Source organism: Petaurus breviceps, unplaced genomic scaffold (genome assembly GCF_028583685.1).
Source record: "Petaurus breviceps papuanus isolate PSGF00001 unplaced genomic scaffold, PetGlider_PUasm1.0 90897, whole genome shotgun sequence".
Classification (NCBI taxonomy): domain Eukaryota; kingdom Metazoa; phylum Chordata; class Mammalia; order Diprotodontia; family Petauridae; genus Petaurus; species Petaurus breviceps.
The window spans coordinates 15,288,304-15,310,088 of NW_027187374.1; the positions used below are offsets into that span (position 1 = coordinate 15,288,304).

General features: G+C 37.1%; 1 protein-coding gene across 4 annotated transcripts in view; it reads left to right on the forward strand.

Moving 5' to 3' along the window:
• Positions 1-21,785, forward strand: part of APP (amyloid beta precursor protein) — a 192,423-nt gene that overhangs the window by 128,033 nt on the left and 42,605 nt on the right. For 2 of the 4 annotated variants that reach the window (XM_069075071.1, XM_069075070.1), the window contains exons 7-8: positions 5,288-5,455; positions 14,976-15,109. In XM_069075071.1, coding sequence (XP_068931172.1) covers positions 5,288-5,455; positions 14,976-15,109 — 302 coding nt within the window. The remainder of the gene's footprint in view (positions 1-5,287; positions 5,456-14,975; positions 15,110-21,785) is intronic. The other 2 variants (XM_069075073.1, XM_069075072.1) reach the window with 1 other exon arrangement.

Consider the following 21,785-nt stretch of genomic DNA (forward strand, 5'->3'; position numbering starts at 1 on the left):
ATGATTAGCAGTTTTGTCAAGCAAAGCCCAATTCTAACATAAAATCCAAAATCAAGAAATAGGCTGTAAAACAAGCAAATGAAAACAACAAAAAAGCCTGACCATAAAAAACTGCTACAGCAACAGGGAAGCTCAAGACAGAGGTTCAGAAAAAGACAACTTGAAAACATCTACAAACAGAACCTCAAAGAAAAATTCAGATTGTACACAAGCCCAACAAGAATCCCTAGAACTAAAGATAGATATAAAAAAGAGCAAAATAAGTATTTTAAATATCAGAATTGTAGAGGAAAAATTGGAAAAATATGAGAGTAATGCAAGAAAATTATGAAAAGAGAATTAACAGTTTGATAAAAGCAGCAAAAAAAATGAAGAAAATAATTGCATAAAAATCAGAATTGGATAAATGATTGGAGTTTGAAAAAATACAGAAGAAAGTAAGCACCCCCAAACTATAGTTGATCAAGTGAAAGATGATGATTCCATGAGACATCCAGAAATAAACAAAATCAAAAGACTGGGGGGGAAAAGAAAATATGAAATATCTCAAAATATCTCATAGGAAAAACAATCTAAAAAAAATAGATCAAAGTGATAATTTAAGAATTACTGGATTACCTGAAATCCATGATAAAAAAAAAAGCCTAGACATCTTATTTCAAGAAATTATAGAAAAAAAACGCTCAGATTCCTTAGAACCAGAAGAAAAAGTGGGATTTGAATGAATCTACCAATCAACTCTTGTAAGAGATTCCAAAATGAAAACTCCCAGGAATATTATAACCAAATTCCAGAGCTTTCAGGTCAAGGAGAAGCTACAAGCTACTACAAGCAGTCAGAAAGAAGCAATTCAGGTATCATGGGTCCAGATCAAGATCACACAAGATTTAGCAGCTACCTGGAATAAGGAACTCGGAATATGATATTCTGGAAGGCAAAGGAGCTAGAATCACAACCAATAGCCAACCCAACAAATCTGAATGTAATCCTTCAGGGGGAAAAATAAATATTTAACAAAATAAAAGACTTTTAAGCATTTCTGATGAAAAAAAAATCAGAGTAAATCTTACATTCAAATATAAGACTCGAGGAACATAACGATAGACATGACATAGAAATCATAAGCAACTTAATGTGGCTAAATTTTTCCTTTGCCAGATAGGAAGATGATATATATAAGCCCTAAGAACTTTTATCATCATAATGGAATTTGGAAGGAGTCTATTTAGACAAAGGGCATAGGTATTAATCTACTATGTTGAGACAATCTCAAAATAAGAATGGAAAGGTGAGAAAGGAATGTACTGGGAAAGGGGATGAGGGAGAGGAAGAATGGGGAAAATTATCTCGCATAAAAGAGATGTACAAGCAAGAGTTTTTAAAATAGAAAGGAAAATGGGGAGAGGGACAGGCAGTGCTTGACCCTCATTCTCTTCTGATTTGGTATAAAGAGAAAGAATTTCTATATATCCATATTTGGGTATAGAAATTCATTTTATACAACAGGGAAGTAGGAAGTGAAGGGACTAAGAAAGGCGAGGGGTGATAAAAAGGAAGATAGATTAAGGGAGCCATTGGTCAGCAAAAAAGCAGATTTCTGAGGAAGGAACAAATTTAAAAAAGAGAGAAGAGCATAGGACGGAAGGAAATGCACAACAGTTATAACTCTGAAAGTGAATGGGATGAACTCATTCATAAAACAGAACAAGATAGTAGAATGAGTTAAAAACCAGAATCTAACAATATGGTGTTTACAGGAGACACACTTGAAACAGGACACACATAGAGTTAAAATAAAGGGCTGGAGCAGAATCTCTTATGCTTCACCTGAAGCAAAAAAGGCAAGAGTAGCAATCATGATCTCAGATAAATCAAAAGCAAAAATAGTCCTAGTTTAAAAAAGATAATCAGGGAAACTACATTTTGCTAAAATGTACCATATATAGTGAATTAATATCTATACTGAGTATATATTCACCAAATGGCATTCCTAAAATATAATAAATTTTGCTCTGGCCTTCATTTTAACTACATGAATCTTTTTGTTTTAAGTGTTTCTTGAAAGCAACAGATTGTTATATTCTCTTTACCCTTCATTATTACCAGTTCACTTAGACTGGAGGTTTTTTGCATCAACCTTTACTTAATGCCAAATAAAAGAATGAAAGGAATGAGGATGATTAAGACAATAATGAATATGATGGTGATGTTGGGGATGGTCATTGCAAACCCAAAATGATCTCAGAGAAAGTGTAGTTTGATTACAGTCACAAGCCTCCTATTGAAAGCATTCTAAAATAGAAGCCCTACGTTATTATTGAATTGATCCTTCTACCCAACCTTAGGCTTGCCTAAGGATGGATAGCAACCTGAAGAATAGGTGGTAGCCAAGAGATCAGGAAATATGGAATGGGTCAGGTAGAACCAGAGGAGGGAAAAATTTATCTCAGGCTGAAGTAGGTTGCAAATTGGAGCATTATAAACCCTTACCTTCTGTTTCCAGATACAATATTACTGGTGTTTTGGAGTAGAGACATCTTTTAAATTCTACTGTGTGGACTCATTTTAACCTTATGACCAAATTAAGGTTTTGGTGACACCACAGCAATTCTCTCTTTGATGAGGTTGGGTAGAAATAGGATCCCTTATGATTTTGAATTTAATTCCCCCTCCCCACCTTGATTAGAAATTGCATGTTGTATTATTCATCTTGAGTGTTTTGTTACTACCTAATGCCCAAAATTAAATTCTGGGTCATTTAAAATATAGCCACACCAAGACCAAAGGATGCAGTGTCTTAGGGCTGTGTTCATCCTGCCCAGACCTGGACCTCAAGGAGGGTCACAGAGACTTGGAATGGGGAAAGACTAAATGAATTAAGGTCCACTTTTCATGAATCCTGTGTATACTTTGAGAAGGAAATGTAGTTCTTCAAACCTAATGTACTTTCCTTTGTAAGATATAGTGTCAACGTGGATACCTGCAACTGTCAATGAAAATCCTTGCTAAGTGTTTATGCTTTATCAAAGTTGATTTTGTTAGTTTTCGTTTATCTTCAGTCTTCGTCATTGCATCAGTCTCTTTAGATCTTGACCCTGTACTCAAGACCTTGTTTCCAGATATAATTTATAGGTGTTTTGGAGTTGAGACATCCTTCAAATCCTACTGTTTTGATAGCCAGATTTCTGTTCCTGGTTGCTGTCCTATTTTTCTTCTCTCTACTCACCCAGCCATCACACTAATTGAGATCCTCATCACCTCTCATCTATACGTACTGGTCTTCTCATTCTAATTTTCCTTGCTTCCAAATAAATCTCTACCCTAATCCATCTTCCACACAGCTTCCAAAGTGAGATCACTAAAGTGCTGATTTGACCACATCCGCCCCACCCACTCTCCCTCCATAAAATCTAGTGACTCCCTATTATCTCTCATATCAAATATAAAAATTCTTTCACATTTAAAGCTCTTCACATCCGTTTTTTTTTTTCTTTCTCTTTAGCCTTCTTCCACTTTACTCCTCTCCATACAGTCTATAATCTAGCAGTATTTGCCCACTTGCTGTGCTTCACGCATGACATTCAGTGTCCTTCTCCATTCCTTTGCACTGGCTTTCCCACCTTCCTGGAAGGCTCTGCCTCCTCATCATGTGCACTCCCAGGCTTTATTTAATACTTGGATTAAGCTCCACCTCTGTCGATTATTTTTCCTAGGCCCCTGTCTACTCTGTATTTTTCATGTACCTGATTATTTACATATTGTCTCCCCCATGAGAATATAAACTCCTTGAATATAGACACTAGTTTGGGGTCTGTTTTTTGTTTGCTTGCTTGCTTTGTTTTTTCCTTTCTTATTATCTCCAGAAATTAGTGCAGTGCCTAGCATAAATATTTAAGAGATAGGGATAGGGACTTAGCCTATGATTTCATTGGAACATGGAATTCTTAGAAAAAATGTTTTGTCAATGAATCTTGGCATCTTCTCTGCAGTCTATAGTCTTAGCAAACTGCGTAAAGCCGGGTAACTTACCCAGGCACACACAATCAGTATGTCTTAGATAAAGGACTTGGATCTTATTTATTCAAATGCTAGTTTTCTTGGAACATCTAGGTGGCCCAATGGATAGAGTGCTGACTCAGGAAGACCTGAGTTCATATTCAACCTCAGATACTTTCTAGCCTTCTGACCCTGGGCAAGTCACTTAACCACTGAGCCAGTTTCCTCAACTGTAAAATGGGAATTATAATAGCACATACCTCAGAGGGTTGTTGTAAGGGTCAGATGAGATAACCTTTAACACTTTAACACTTAAGACACTTAACTTTAACACTTAAGACAGATTACGGCACATAGTAGGCTCTTAATAAGTGTTCATTCCTTCTTTTTCTGTTCACTGTTCCCTGCTGCCTCTGTTCTTTGATTTATGCACCTGTCCTAAGATAAACACATACTAATACAAACTTATTCATAATCTATTTCTTCAGAGTTCTAGCAGTTTTAATGTTTGAATGTGTTTTCCTGTTTGGAACATTATTGGTAAAGAGTCATATTTGCATAAATAATATTGGCACACTTAAACGTTAGAGTCCAAGTTTGCCATTTGAAGACCAAAATTCTATACGATTCAGTTTTAAGGTTTTTCTGTGTATAAAACCTTGTCTCTTAACCTTCTTGAACCTCAGTTTCCTCATGTGTAAGATGAGGTGGTTGGACTAGATGAGCTATGATGTCCTTTACAATGGTATCTCCATGGTCTTGTGAGTCTATGTGCATCATAGCTCCTGGTAAAAAATAAAGCATTCATATAATATTCAAAACATAACTTCTGTGTTTTAGTAAACAGTTCCTTTGGGAAAATCACTGTATTAAAGGGAAAGAATTAAGGTCCTACATCACTGATAAAATAATCTTTTCACATCAAGAGTAGTCAGAATTTTAGTTTCTGTTTTTGATCATTTTAATTCAAGATTTTGATTTATAGATGCTTTTTCTCTAATTCGATATTATTCTCACAAGAACTAAAAATATTTTAGCCTTTGACAGTATTCCTTTTTATTTTGGGAGGAGGTACGTTCTATAAATCAGATAAGAAATATGCTCCTTTGTTTCAGTTAATTTTTTTAAAGCATAGGAAATAATTGAATTACCCAGGGAGTGTATTGATAATTGCTTCCCAGCATTCTCAAATATGGATTCATACAGTAAGATAAATAAATATGTATACTTGAATAGTAAGAAAAAAACATTTTCATGCTAAATATAGTTCCTCCACATATCCTATAATTAGAGGTGTGCTCTGAACAAGCTGAGACTGGTCCTTGTCGAGCAATGATCTCCCGTTGGTACTTTGATGTGACTGAAAGGAAGTGCGCACCATTTTTTTACGGCGGATGTGGTGGAAACCGAAACAACTTTGGCACTGAGGAATACTGCATGGCAGTCTGTGGCAGCATCAGTAAGTGGATCCTTCCTCAAGCATGTGGCCATCTCTCTTTCTTGCCACTGACTCTGCTCTTTGCAACAAATCTATTTTTCTGATTCCTGAGAAGGGGTCTGTTGCTACCACTAACAATACATCTATCAACTTTTGTAATTTCCTGGTCTGTGCAACATTTTTAGTCATTAGTACATATCTCCTTCTTTCTCTAATAAAGTATGACAGTGAATATATCCTTTATAAGCTGTAGCAGATAGACGTCTTTGACCTGAAAGAAAATATCATGGGATCATGATACTTTCCACCCCTTCAAGCTTTCATCCTGTATCTCTCCTTTCATTCTCAACCAAACTCCTAGAAAAAAAAAGCCGTTTATACTTGTACTATTACCATCTTGTAATTAAAATCCTTGAATTTATTTTGTTTTTATTTATTGTGTCTATTTCACATTTGAGCCCAATAATATATAAGCTCTTTGAGACCAGGAATTATTTTATTTCTTATATTTCTATTCCCAGCACCTAGTACAGTACCCGGCACATAATAGGAACTTAATGAATAAATGTATGATTAACAGATGCAATATACTTTTCAACCAGGCAAGTATCATAAGATATTTTTTACATTGAATGGGTTTATATGGACCTCATCTTCTTTGTGTTCATTGTTTCTCTTAATAATAAAATTCTGAAAGGAAAAAAAATAGTCCTGGCTCATGTAACTTTAAGAACTTTGAAACTGAATTTCAGAGAGAAATTGAGTTAATAAGTACATGGGTCTCACTTTTGAGGAATTAAAGAATCTCACAATTATATGGAACTTCAGAAGTCCTCTAGTCCAGCCCATACCTGGACTGGAATAATCCCTTCTGCAGTATCCGCCTACAACTTCTCTTACCAAACATCTGGCACAGTCTTCTTCTTCAGTCTTGTGAGACCAATAGTTACCTAACCAATAGTTATTTGCTGGTATATCTGCAGAAGTGTGTCAATATTAATCTTCCTCTCTACAGAAGTAGGCAAAACAGTGGGAAGATGTGGTTGTAAAAAAAAATAGCATCTTCCTATTCAGCAAAACTCTAATATTAAACTTTTTCATTTGTAAAGGTGGTGCTTTTTAGTCCCTTTCTTTAGTCATAGAATATTAAATATAAACTTATCTGAAAAATGGTAAATCAACTAGTTAATCCCTTATGGTTCTATTCTAGAGTTCTCTAATTTGATCATTTCAACTGCTAGTTCAAAGTTCCTTTACTTTCAAACAATGGAATTATGTAAGCTAAATAGTATAATATAGAACACAGTGAGTGATTTTGTTTGTTGCTCTGTCTAGAACAAAGAATCTTTGCTGGTGATCATAACTAGTTCTAACTATCACAATAGATTTTTCTGTCATATTCCCAACAATTTATCCTTTTAGACAAAAGAGAATTTGTTTTAGTGAATATTGTATTATTTACTTGTTTCAAGATAGAAGTTTTGTGTGTCTGTGTCTGAGTTATTTTTCATTTGATCCTAAGACTTAAAAATAGGGTTCACAGAGCATATTCTTCAATCTTTTTTTTCACATTTACCCTTTCTATTCAACCTGTATTAATAGACATCAGCAACTACCATTTGCTTACTATGTAGTAAAATGGGTCCTTTGGAACTCTGAGCATTTTATTGTGATTTTTTTAAAATAATATTCTTGAAAGGTACAGGTATCACTAGTGTAATGAATGTTACTGTATGTGTTTATATCCAGAAATGGAGTACAGATAAATTGTTATAAGCAAAGCTTGGGATAGGTGAAAATTAGGTCACTTGGAAAAATAATCACATATCTACCAGTTGGATCCCACTTTTAAGTGAGACCCAATAATCAATAGAGGTATATATAAAGGGGTAAAATGGAAAAACATTGACAGCAGTCACTAGTATAAGATTGAGTAGATGAGATAATAATGATTTTTTTCATTTACTAAAAGAAAAGTTGAAGTATATATTAACTTCTGATTTTTGTTGTTACCTGATTTATTCCTTACATATTTTTCATCCCAGAATAGAACCCATATACATGTTCTTCCCTTTTATTAGTCATGCTCATACAGATTTCTTAGTTGTTTTGTCAAGTCTCTCTATGGTATCTCTTCTTCATTGAATTTTTGTGTCTCACCATTTGGCCAAATCTGTTTTTTAAGGTGTTATTTTCTTGAGTACTTTTTGGTGCTGTTAATTCTTTTTCATAATTTTCTTGCATTACCCTAATTTCTTTTCTCCATTATTCCACTACCACTCACTCATGTCTTTCTGTAATTCTTCCAAGAATTCTTCTTGGGCTTCTGTCCAATTAGCATTTATCTTTGAGGCTTTGCTTGTAGCTGTTTATGATGTTGACTTCTTCTGAGTGTGTCTTGGTATTCCCTACTATGTAGCTTTTTGTGGTACAGTTCTTTTTTTATTACTGTTTGCTCATTTTCCAGCCTATTTCTTGACTTTGAATTTTATGTTGAAGTTGTATTCTGCTTCCCAGGGGTTGGGGAGGCACTGTCCCAAACTTCAGGCTTTTTTCATATTGCTATTTTCAGAGCTAGTTCTGGGACTCCATAAGTTTTTGGAGTTTCCAAGATGATGTGACATGGGAAGAGGTGTGGTCACTGCTCTCTTGGTCTGCACTCCAGCTGTTACCCAGAAAGGCCCTTGTGCCCCTTGTGCCAAGCCACAAGTTCTAGTGCTCCTCTTGTCCCTAGAACTGTGACCAGATCCCTTGCTCTTCTACAGCCACAAGCACTCACACTCCTCTTCACCCTGTAATTGTGCCTAGGGCCCCTGTTCCCTTGTGACCAACTACAGGTGCTCCTCTTTGCCCTGGAACTGTGACCCAGAACTGTGTATGAGCAATAGAGTTGCCAAATCCTATGTGTAGTGACAGCATAGGGTCCCTTATACTCTGTCTCTGACCAGTTGTCCTTACTTGACACCCTTACCATCTCTGGGCTGTGAGCTCTTCTACCACTGTCACAGCCTCTAAAACTTACAGCTGGCATTGCCATCACCTACTCTCCGAGGTAGCCCCAACCCTGGTTCACAAACTACTTCTCCGGACAGCTTCTTGAGTTGTCTTAGACTGGAAAAATATTTCACCCTGACCTTTTGTTATCTCTCACTCCAGAATTTAATTTGAGGCATTATTTTAAAGTTATTTGGAGGGAAGTGTTGGGAGAATTTTGCTGGGTTGCTGCTTCTTCTCTGCCATCTTGGCTGTGCTCTCCACAGTGTCTCAAAAATTTCTTACTACTCAACAAGAACCCCTTCTGAAAACAATGAAGTTAAATGTATATTACACATCATCATTTGGAGGAATGGGAAAATATGACTGACATAAATATCACATATAACATCACTGTCTTTTACAAAATTTTGTGCTTCTTAAGCCTTTCTCTTTTAAATACTTTTTCTCATTTTGTTCTTTTTGTATATGGTTATGTCTGACTTTACCAGGTGAAATCAGATGTCACTGGTGAGCACATAGTTTAATAATACATTTATTCTTTTAAATTTCTTATGAAGTTTGGAAGAAGATATGTTTCCTTTAAAAATTCAGATGTCTTCCTGGAAAATGGTTCCTTGTTACAAGGTCATTATGGAACTCTCTAATATTGTTTAATACTTTTTTGGTTTAATTGTTAAGGTAGCAAGGTTTAGAGGGACCTTATCCATAAGTAACTGATTTCTTATAATAGAGGTGCAGAGAATGATATGAATATCCATTATGGCTTCAGTGGAAGCTTTTGTGATCCAGAAAACGTAGGAGCCCTGTGCCTGGAGAAAGGAAGGTCTGAGTTCAAATTTGACTTCATATATTTAACTAGCTGTGTGAACTTGGACAAATTACTCAGCCTTTCTCTGATTCAATTTCCTCAACATAAAATGGGGATAATAATAACATTTACCTCTCAGAGTTGCTGTGAGAAACAAATGAGTTAATATTTGTAAAGCATTTAGCACAGCTCTTGGCACATAGTAAGTGTTACTTAAATGCTAGTTATTATTATAGAACTAGAGGCATACTGAGTTTCATACATTGGAGGTGGAAGGAGAGACAAGCCATTTTAGTTTTTCTTGTTTGCCTCAAGTTGGAGTTACCAACATTTTTTGCTTCTATAATGTCCATTTTTTGCCTCTTTAATTGATTCAGTATCTATCTATCCAAATAGTATGCTATTTAGAATAGCATCTGTTCCAAATTTTTCTGTCCCTTTGAGAGCTTCCATTAGCACCCATCCTTCCCCACCTTCTCATCTGGGAACTCTGCCTTATACTTAACTGAAAAAATTGAGGCCTTCTCAGAGAGCCCCCTCTTCCCTACTCATCTCTCATCAGTCCTGTTTCTTTCCCTGTTATTTGTCCTTTTACCTCTGCATCACATGAAGACCTGGCTCTTAACCTTGCCAAGGCTACCCTCTCTATTTGAAGTTTAATATTATTATTATTGGTTTGTTATCTATGGTTCCTTTCAGCATAGTAGTTTCCTTGTTTATCCTTTTTCATTTTATGATTATTTGTTTTTGCTTTTTCTGACAGCAAGGTTGCAGATTCCTTCCTCTGGGGATTTACTTGATGCATAGTGAATTTTTTTTCCATCCCCTGTTTTATTCTGTGTATGCCTTGTTTTTCAAATGTGTTTCTTGTAAACAACACATTTGGATGTTTTGTTTTCTTATCCAGTCTGTCACTCTTTTTTGTTTTATTAAATTGTCTCAGCCCCAACAAACTTCCCCAGCCTGAAGCCCTTGTCTTCACACCACAGGAAGGAGGGGAATGTGGCTCTGGGTCTTGTTGCCAGCCTATGTCTTAGTCCCTTAAGTCAGCGTCTATTGCCTCACTGCCGGTAATGTGTTAGGGGTTGAGTAGAGGAAAGAGTATGCTCAGCAAAGCTGTCGGTTCATGGCAGGGGTGTTTTTTTTGTGGGGGGACGAGGGGTTGCTTTTTAGAATGGGGAAGGCAGGTCAATTGGGGTTGAGTGACTTGCTCAAGGTCACACAGCTTGTAAGTGTTAAGTGTCTGAGGTCAGATTTGAACTCAGGTCCTCCTGACTCCAGGGCCAGTGCTCTGTTTACTGTGCCACCTAGCCGCCCCAGTGGTGGGATTTTTAACCCTCTTTTCCATTATGATTTCCTAGACTCTAAAGACAACTGACATTGCTTTATCTGCAGTACATGTTTTCTGTTTTAGAGAGGATTGAAAAGTTGTGGTAATCGGAGAATATGTCTAATACTTCATGGGGGAGAGGGGCATCATGTCACCCAGAAATCTTAAAGTATACTTAAATTTAAGAAGGTAGCTGTGGTACCCCCATGCTTGTCTGTGCCCTCTTCTGCATGTTTCTGATGTTCCATGGACACTCTTATTAGTTATGTATTGAACTTTTGTAAAGAAAAAAGAAACCAATATTTCATTTCTCCTTTATAAAGCAAACAAAACAACAGCCAAAATGCTTCAGATTGCCCAACCAACCCTTTCTTATTGTTCTTTTGGGGACCAAAAGAGCTTAATCATTTGTCACAAGATGTTTTCATACATTTTCTCAACTTTGCCAGTAAATCTCAAGGACTTCATCAGCTTTTTGGACCTGGAAAAGGAATCTTACCCTAATGTACCTGACAAGTTATCATCAATCTCTCCTGTCCTTCTCTCCACTTCTTCCCCCACCCCACCCCCAACTTGTGTCTCTCTGTATATTTCCCATTTCTGTTCATGATATTACAATCTTTCTAGTCACACCAATTGAGTCTTAGGGCTTTTTAGTTCTTGTTACTCCCTCACCTTCTTATATTCAGTTCCTTTCCAGGACTTCTTAATTCCATCTCTGCACTTAACTCTTATATCTATTCTCTCCTTTCCATTTCCACTTCAGGAGCCCAAATTCAGGGTGCCATTACCTCTTGTCAGAATTTTGTTAATATCCTTCAAACTTGCCTCTAAGCTCTCTCTGTCTTTCATACCAGTTTCTGTGATCATCCAGAGTTCCACCTTGGTCATGTTACTCATCTGCTCAGAAACTTAAATAGCTCTACAAATACCTGCTGTCAAACTGTGCAGTATAACTCTTGCCCCATCCTCTTTGATTAGTCTCTGTTCACAAGATCATGCCATTCATCCTTTGCTGTTATATGTTTCCCACCACTCTGGCTATGGTTGCTCCAGAACTTACACGTACCTTCTTTAAGGGTAGAAAGCTAGCCAGACAGGCACAGCAACCTCTGTCTCAGAAAAGACAACCTTCCTCTGTACAAACTTTTCCTAGAATGAAACCATCGCAAGTCCCTCATCTCTCACCACCAACTCTTACCTTCTCCACTATCTTGTTAATCTGTGCCCCATCTCTGCTCTTTAGGGGTAGACCCTCCTTGTCTACTCTCCTGATCTTAGGCTTCTGCCATCTGTCACCTTCTTCTTATTCTCCCCCTCCCCATCCCTACTTGTCAGAAGATGGTAGTAATCTCCACTCCTTTACTGCTTATCCCTAGAGCTCCGTTACTTTTCACTATAGAATTTTTACCTTTCCTTTATTTTTCCCCTGGCCACTAGCAGAATGTGTTGTTTGTCATTGAAATTGTTCAACTTAACTACAACTTGTCTTAGAATTTGAAGCACGGGGTTTTTCTTTGCTTGCCTGCTTGTTTGCCTTCCTGGTCGCATTCTGTGGATTTTCTTAGTCCATATTTTGTTGTCTGAATTCAGAAGTTCAGGATGGTTTTCTTGTATTATTTCCTGTTTCATGTTTTTTAGTTTTGTTTTTAAATTTGCCATGTGTTTCTGGGCAACCCTGTGATCTTTAAGTTATCTCTGTGCATCCTATCTTCAAGGTTAGTTCCTTTGACTTGTACATAATGCAGTAATTCACTTAATATTGGTGTCTTTTTTCTCTTGTTCCAGATTTTCATCAACTTCATCGTTTTTGTGTTTTAAATATGTTTTTCTGTCTTTTACTTCTTTAGAGATTTTCTTCATTAGAGATTTAATTTTTCCTACTTATAATTGATTTTTAAGAATATAAATCTGCATTGAGCTTTCTTTTCTGCTTTGAGAAATCTGGTTTTTCTTTATTTCTGATTTCTTATGAGTTTTATTTCTATTTTGAATCCTTATGATAAAGTTTCTTCCAATTGTTCTGTGATCTCCGAGGGGTTCACAGGTTATGCTTTCATTAAGTACTAATGTTTCACTCTTCTCCATATTATAACATTTGCCAATCATACTTTGGTTTCTCTTTTTTTCATTTTTAGAATCCTTTCTTTGACTTATCCCTTTGATCTATAGGCTTTTATTAAAGCTTTTCTCTCAATATCTTTGTTGTTTGGGCCTTTTCCTGATATTCCCCATTAGTCACACTCATGTCTCTCCTTTTCTAGTAGCAGAGAACATGAGGCAGAGCTGCAGTCTGTATTAGCCTAATATAAGGTCTAATAGGAGGTTCTCCAGTCTGACTTCCTTTGCTGAATAACCTCTGAGCTTTGGGCATAGTCTCCACTGGGTTTCAAGTTTCCTTTTGCATGTGCCATTGTCAGTCTGCTCCATTCTCCCTGTACTTTCTTCCTTCCTTTTACATGGCTGGATTCAGTTCTACACATAATGTAATAGTAAATGCTATACTTAAATACAGTATTGTGGCAGCAAGCACCCCAAGCCTCCCCAGGGTCGCTGCCACCACAGGTTCTTAGATCTGCTTTGTTAAAGGAAAGCAACTCAAAATGGGTTAACAAGCTTACTTTAATCAGTCAAATATGTATCATTTACCTAGTTCAGGGGAAAAAGGTCAGCACCCTGAACTTCAGAGTATACAGGCAGAATTATCAAGACAGAAACAGATCAAGTAGACAGCTTTCCAAACTGTCCAACCAAAACAACATCTGGGTTTCAAATCCATACCAAATCAACATCTGGGTTTTTCAAAGCCGGGGGGCTCTCAACAATGGCTTCCCATAATCCAGATCAAATCACAGAACACTTCTCAAAGTGAGCCCCAAAAACAAAGCTACACATCAGGGCTTATATAGCCTTCTCCTGGCTCAGAGAATGTAACAACCTTATTGACTCACTGGCCAATCAAGAAGTATCTACTGAAAAACAAGCCTCCCACCCCAGGCTCCAGGTGCACTTTAGCCTAGGGGCAGAGAAGATCTTAAAAATTTACATTCCCATTACAAGTATACAAGAGACTGCAGTATACGGGAGATGGGCCTAGAGACAGGAAGACTTGAATTCCAATTCGGCCCTAGCCACAAGCAGTGCAACCCTGGGCAAGACACTTAACCACTGTCCACCTCAGTTGCAAAATGAGGACAACAGCACTTTTTGCCCAGGCACTTATCATAGTACCTGGTGTGTATTCAACTCATTCCCTTCTACTTCCCCATTTTATTACTTTGCTAGCCTGAAATGCACTTAGAGTGCAAATTCCTTTCACTTTCTTGTCCATTGTATTATTTAGGTTGATTACCTCTTGGGTTTTACTTTAAAAAAAAAAAAAAGCATTTTTGTTATTACAAAGATGTGTTTGATGACTATATTTTTTAAGTAATTTTTTCTTAATCTGTGAATGTCAGTGCTTTTTAAAGAAATACAGCCTAGAATTTCCTTTAACTGTAGGGATATAAGTTCATTTTATATCATGTAATGTTTGAGGTTTGGGTGTTGCTACAAATATAAAAAGTATAATCACAGGTGTTAAGGATGTTTATTACAAAAAGTAAATATGATGAATTACATTGTGATAATTATAAACTTTATATTGTTTGATGTCCTATTATACTAAATGATCCTAATATCTGTAGAAACATAGGCAAAATAGACACTTTGTACTTTTCCACTTTTAACTGTGTCAGACAATAAGGCTTGCTGCTTTTTCATTGAAATGAACTCTCCACATGCTATAGGGACCTTGAGTCATTTTCCTCCTGCTGATAGTTAAGGTTAGACCATACCACCAGTTTGTGATCTGAGTAAAGAAACTTCCCCTACCCAAATTTTACCAAAGCCTAGTATCAGTAAGTAAGCCAAAAACTTCCACTGTATCTAATTAGGTATGTCCCCTCCTGTGTCTGTCATGAATAACCTGTTCTCAGCCAAGCCTTTTAAAAAGGTATATAATCTTACCACCTGATCTTCAACTTGGAGCATGTCTCTTGAGTACCAATTTTCTAGAAAATCTCAAACCCAAGTATTTGCTTTAACCTAAATTGGGAAGCCAAATAAAACTTTGAAAAATTTTTCTGCTACAGTCTACATGTACTTCAAGACCAAGTGGGGTTATTTATCTATATTTTTCCCTTAAATTATGTAAAATATTATTATAATACAATTATAAATCTGATTATTTCAAAAATTTTCTTTACCCTAGTTCTAACGAGGGGTGAAATAATTGTTACTGTGCTGTGAAATCAGTGATGTGACATACTTTTAAACAGCCTTGCAATGGTGGTAAATTTATCGTATGGGTTTCTGTGCTATAATCAAACATTGTTTTTTATTTCTCCTTCCCTTTTGCTTGACAGTCCCTACTACAGCAGCCAGCACCCCTGATGCTGTTGACAAATATCTGGAGACGCCTGGTGATGAGAATGAACATGCCCATTTCCAGAAAGCCAAAGAGAGACTTGAAGCCAAGCACCGTGAAAGAATGTCCCAGGTAACCTAGACTTATTTTTCTGTTGGCAAAACCAAAGAAAACTAATAATAAGCTACATTTGCCTGAGATTTTCAGCAGTGCTCCTGATTTTTAACAAAACATCTTGTGGGAGTCCATGGTTTCTCTCCAGACCACTAGTGATCCTAAGATTTAAAAGCTAGTTTTATCTAATGGATCTTATTTTTGCTCCATCATCCAAATTCATTATGTGTAGTTATAATTTATAATACTAAGGAAGCTAGGTAACAGGGTCTAGAGGCTAGGTATGAAAGAAGGAAGACCTAAATTCTGGCCTCAAATATTTACAAACTGTGTGAATCTGCCCAGGACTCTTAACCTCTGCCTCCTTTTTTTAATCTGTAAAATGGGCATTTTATATAAAATAGATATAAATATATATAAAAAATATCATCTACCTCCCAGGGTTGTTGGGAAGATAAAAGGAGGTATTTATAAAATGCTTTGTAAACCTTAAAGTGCTATCTTATAAATGCTAGCTATTATCCTCATTATTGCTACCTATTACCACCAAGAAAAATCTCAATTATATTGGCTAAAAGTGGGATGGCATATGGATAGTGTGAGGACCTATGTAATGTTTCTATTAAATATTATGACTTTTTTCAGGGAAAAAAGTTTTCTTTTCCTTGCTGTCCACAGAAGTGGCCTGGTGTTCAGCATGGAAATCTGGTGCTGGAACCAAAAACTAGAAAGGCCTAAATTCAAATCCTGTCTCTGCCACATACAGGGCATGTGACCAAAATTAGTATCTCAGTGCTTGGGCAACTCTCTAAAACTTTAAGCTGCAGAGAAGGTCCTGACATCCCCAGACCTATACACCAGAAAACTGGTGCTGGAAGTGGGAAGGGCCAAATTCAAGTCCCACCTCTGACACATACAGGCTATGTGACTGGAACAGATAACTTAATCTCTCCATGCTTTAGGCAACTCTCTAAGACTAAGTTGAACAGAAGGTACTGACCTGCATTAGTAGAAGAAATTAACTACACACACACACACACACACACCTTAGGTGACAAAGTGATTAGAGTTCTGGACATAGAGTAAAGAAAACCTGAGTTCAGATCTAGTTGTGACCCTAGGAAAGTCTTTACCATACCTTAGTTTCCTCATCAGTAAAATAGGGATAATAGCACCTACCTCCCAAGGTTGTTGTGAGGGAAAAATGAAGTAATATTTGAAAATCATTTGCAAACCTTAATTAACTTTGTAAATGTTAGTTATTATGTGTATTTATATGCAACTTATAAATTAATTTTAGAAATACTATCATATAGATAAATATATGTAAGTGTATGCACACATACATACATACACTAATATATGATGAATATTAAATGCTTCCTCCCCCACACTGATTATTTAGATCTTCCTTTATTTCAACAGTAATAGTTTTAGTTTCTTTTGACCAAGTTATATGTATTTTCAAGTGTTTTGTTCCCCTCGATATTCAGTGGTTTGGAGGGCTTTTTTTATTGTTGTTTTTATAAATGTTTATGGTATTTCCTTAATCCTGTTACTTAGTAAATGAGAATACAGAATGTTTTGTGTTAATTTCATAGTCTGCAACCTTGATGAACTTGTTTTTCTATCTCCATTAATTTTTTAGTTAAGATAATGAGATTTTTCTAATTACATTATCATACTATTTTAGCCTCCTCATTTCCAATGTTAATCATAGCATGACTTGTAGATCTACATCTGGAAAAAAGACCTCAGGAGCTATCTAGTACAAACCCTTTCCAGGAACTGAAGTCCAAGGAGACACAATGAGGAAGGCTCAAAGTTACATAAAGCCAGTAATTTAACCATGGTCCTCTCAAGTAAACACGCATTAATTAAGTGCCTACTTTATGCCAGGCACAGTGTTAAATACTGGTAATCATCTGACTCCAAATCCAGTATTCCTTCAATTATAATATTGAACTTGGATGCAGAGTTAGGATTTAGTTCAGTAGGTGATATAAGGCTTTTGAGAGTTTTTAATCAGAGGATTATCATTGCAGTAGCTGCACTGCACTTAACCTCCCAAGGTTTGTAATCTAGGATGTGAACTTTTAAAAAAAATTTAGATATGTGTATTTCACTATACTTGTTTTCCTTCATAATTCTATGTATTTTATTTTATGCATTTAAAAACATTCTGAGAAGGGATCCATAGTCATTAACAGACTGCTAACAGAGTCCACAACACTAAAAAGGCTAAGAATTCATTGCTTGATCTGTGGATAAGGGAAGAACTTAGGACCAAACAAGAGATAAAGAGCATTACAAGATGTAAAATGGCTAATTTGATTACATCAAATTAAAAAGGTTTTGCACAAACAAAACCAGTGCAGATTAGAAGGAAAGCAAAAAACTGGCAGGAAGGGGTGGGTTATAGCAGATTTTTCTGAAAAAGGCCTTATTCCTCAAATATATAGAGAACTAAGTCAAATTTATAAGAATATTCCCCAAATGATAAATAGTCAAAGGATATAAATAGGCAGTTTTCAGATAAAGAAATCAAAGCCATCTACAGTCACATGTAAAAACACTCTAAATCACTATTGATTAAAGAAATACAAATCAAAACAGCTCTGAGATACTACTTCACACCTATCAGACTGGTTAATATGACAGAAAAGGAAAATGATAAATGTTTGGAGAGGTTGTGGAGAAATTGGGACACTAATGCAAGTTGGTGGAGCTATGAACTGTTCTAATCATTCTGGAGAACAATTTGAAACTATACCCAAAGGGCTGTAAAACTGTGCATACCTTACTTTGCCCAGCAATACTACTGCTAGGTTGGTATCCCAAAGAGATCAAAGAAAAGGAAAAAGGACCAATTTATACAAAAAAATATTAATACTCTTTTTGTGGTGACAAAAAATTGGAATTTGAGGAGATGTCCATCACTTGGGGAATGGCTGAACAAGTTGTGATATATGATTGAGATGGAATACTGTTGTGCTATAAGAAATGACGAGCATGATGGTTTCAGAAAAACCTGGAAAGATACACATGAACTGAAGCAAAGTGAAATGAGCATAACCAGGAGAATATTGTACACAGTAACAGCTATGTTGCATGATGATCATCTGTAAATGATTTGGCTCTTTCCAGCAATAGAGTGATCTAAGACAACCCCGAAATATTCATGATGGAAAACGCTGTTCACCTTCAGAGAAAGAACTGATGGAATCTGAATGCCAATTGAAGCATAATTTTTTTAACTTTATTTTTCTTGGAGTTGGGGGGGAAAGGGGACTGTTGTTTTCTTTTGCAACCTGACTGATATGGAAATATGTTTTGCATGACTGCACATACATAATCTATATCTAATTGCTTGCAGTCTCAGGGAAGGAGGGAAAGAATTAGGACTCAGGTTTTTTTGTTTTTTTTTTTGGTTTGGGGGTATTTTTTTGCTTTTTTGGAGGGGGGAAGGCAGGGCATTTGGCATTAAGTGACTCGCCCAAGGTCACATGACTAGCAAATATTAAGTGTCTGAGGCCGGATTTGAACTCAGATCCTCCTGACTCCAGCCTAGCCGCCCTCACTCAGACGTTTTTTAAAGATGAAAATTAAGAATTGTTTTTACATATAATTTTTTAAAAACCCAAATATAAAAGTTTCCCTTCTCCCCCCCAAAAACACAGTGCCCTGCTCTAAGTAAAGAGACAATGACATCGGGGTGACTAGGTGACGCAGTGCATCGGCCCTGGAGTCAAGAGGACCTGAGTTCAAATATGGCTTCAGACACTTAATGCTAGCCATGTGACCTTGGGCAAGTCACTTAACCCCAATTGCCCTGCCTTCCCCCCTCCAAAAAAGAGAGAGAGACAATGACATAGTAGATAGAGCTCTTGGAGGATGGTGTTTATGGGGATAGGTGGGAAAAGAGGTAGCTATTAAAGACCTTATCAACTTGAATGAGTATGAGATACTAGAGAGAGATTGACATCAAAGATGATAAGAGGTTTTAAGCATGGTTCAGATAGGGAAAATGTGTTTAGTTCTGGACATGAAAAACCTAAAGTATCAAATAGGCAATTTGAATTAGTCAAATACTTTGGAGAGAGACAAATCAGTGTTGGAATTATAGACTCGGTATTATCTAGGTAGAGAGAAAGAACAGATAGATAGGAGAGGTAGATGAAGCAGGGGCAACTCAAGGAACTTTGTAGAACAAAGTTTCTTCAGAAGGGACCAGCAAGGAAAAGTCACAAATAAGAGTGAAATCCTGAATAGTGCAGGGGAATAGAGATCAACCAAAAAGAAAATTTCATTTAGATGGAACTAGTTGGCAGCGTTACATAATTTAGAGACAACAAGAAGGACTGGGAAATGGCCTTTGGAATTGGCAATTAAATGTCACTGGTAAGCTTGAAGAGGACACTTAGTAGAACAGTGGTATTAGAAGAAGAGATTTTTGAGACATTAAATGGAGAGCAAGAAGAGGAAGTGTGGATTATTTTAAGAAGTCAGTTGGTTAATTAAGGTTTTGGGGGTTTTTTTAGTGAGTAACAAAAATCTTTTCAAAAATCTTACAAAAGTGCAGTATAGTATATTGGATATTATGCTGTACTTGAGATTAGAAAACCCTCCCTGATCGGCCAGCACAGCGCTCTGGGAGCCGAGCCCAGCCCCATGCCTAGGCTTTAGCCCCAGGGCGGGACTGACCAACCGCTGGCCAGAGGGACTCCAGATCAGCAGCAGCTGTGGCCGTTTCCAGATTTATCAATACATAGATGCGAAGGACAAGGTGAGAGGCCAGTGCAGTCTGGACTTTGGGACCCAGTAAGTGGGAATGCGTGGCTTTTACTCCCAGGGCAAGAAACCGCTGAGATGCTGGCACAGCCAGCCAGCGCCAGGCCTGCAGAGTGTAGGGGGAACAAGCACCAGTCTGAGGGGTAATCGCTCTTGCTTTAACCTGCTTGGATCTGTATTGCAGTCTAGGGTGGAAGTACTGGGGTGTGTGTCCAGCTTGCCAGAGCGTGTGGAGACCTCAGAGAGGGCACCCATCTAATACCTCCAGCAACTGAGAAAACCCCAGCATTTGGGACGAAAATTCCCCTGTCTGATGGCAGAGTCCTACTGTGGCAAAAAGCCCAAAAGTCAAATAATTGAGTGGCAAAATGAGCAGGCAAAGGAAGCAAAGCAGACAAAGATTCCAACATTACACTCCTATTTTGGGGACAAGAAGGAGCAAGGCATGAAACAGGAGGAAAACAGTGAAGTCAGAACTCCTGCACCAAAAGCTTCAAAGGAAAATACAAGCTTGTTACAGGCCATAGAGGACCTTAAGAAGCAGATAAGAGAAGTGGAGGAAAAATTGGGAAGAGAAATGAGAACAATGCAAGAAAATTATGAAATGAGAGTCAACAGCCTGACTGAAGAAAATAATACCTTAAAAAACAGACTGACTCAAATGGCAAAGGAGGCTCAAAAAGGCAATGAGGAGAAGAATGCCTTAAAAAGTCAAATTTTCCAGATGGAAAAAGAATCTCAAAAGCTCAATGAGGAGAATCATTGCTTCAGAATTAGATTGGAGCAAATGGAAGCTAATGACTTTATGAGAAATCAAGATGCTGTGAAACAGATCCAAACAAATGAAAGAATAGAAGGCAATGTGAAATATCTCATGGGAAAAACCACTGACCTGGAAAATAGATCCAGGAGAGATAACTTAAAAATTATTGGACTACCTGAAAGCTATGACCGAAGTAAGAACTTAGAAATCATCCTCCAGGAAGTTCTCAAAGAAAACTGCCCTGATGTTTTAGTACCAGAGGGCAAAATAGAGGTTGAAAGAATCCACCGATCACCTCCTGAAAAAGATCCCAAAAAGAAAACTCCTAGGAATATTATAGCCAGGTTCTGGAATTCCCATATTAAGGAGAGAATATTACAAGCAGCCAGGAAGAGACAATTTGAATATTGTGGAAACACAATCAGGATAACCCAGGATATGGCAGCTTCTACACTGAGGGATCGAAGGGCTTGGAATATGATATTCTGGAGGGCAAAGGAGCTGGGACTAAAACCAAGAGTCACCTACCCAGCAAAACTGAGTATCATGTTTCAGGGGAAAATATGGTCATTCAGTGGAATAGAGGACTTTCAAGCATTCTTGCTGAAAAAACCAGAGTTGAATAGAAAGTTTGACATTCAGATACAAGAAACAAGAGAAGCATGAGAAGGTAAAGAGGGAAAAGAAATCATAAGGAACTTATCAAAGTTCAACTATTAACATTCCTACATAGAAAAAAAATAATTGTATTTTAGGAAACTTTTCTCAGTAGTTGAAGGGATTAGAAATATATGTCTGTATATGAGGTTATATGGGCATATGAATACATATGTGAATGTGTGTATATATGTTTACAGGTATACATAGATAGAGGGCACAGGACCAATTTAACAGGAAGGGATGATACTTAAAAGGTGAAATTTAAGAGGTGAGAGGAATATAATGAGAGGAGATGGAGAGAGACAGATTGGGGCAATCTATCTCATACAGAAGAGACAAGGGAAAATGGTTACAATGGAGGGGAAGAATAGGAAGGCAAAAGGGAATGGGTCAACCTTATTCCCATTGAATCTGGTTTGAGGAGGGAGTGAAATACACTAAATAGGGGATCTCACCCTCCAGGAGAATGGGGGGGGGGGG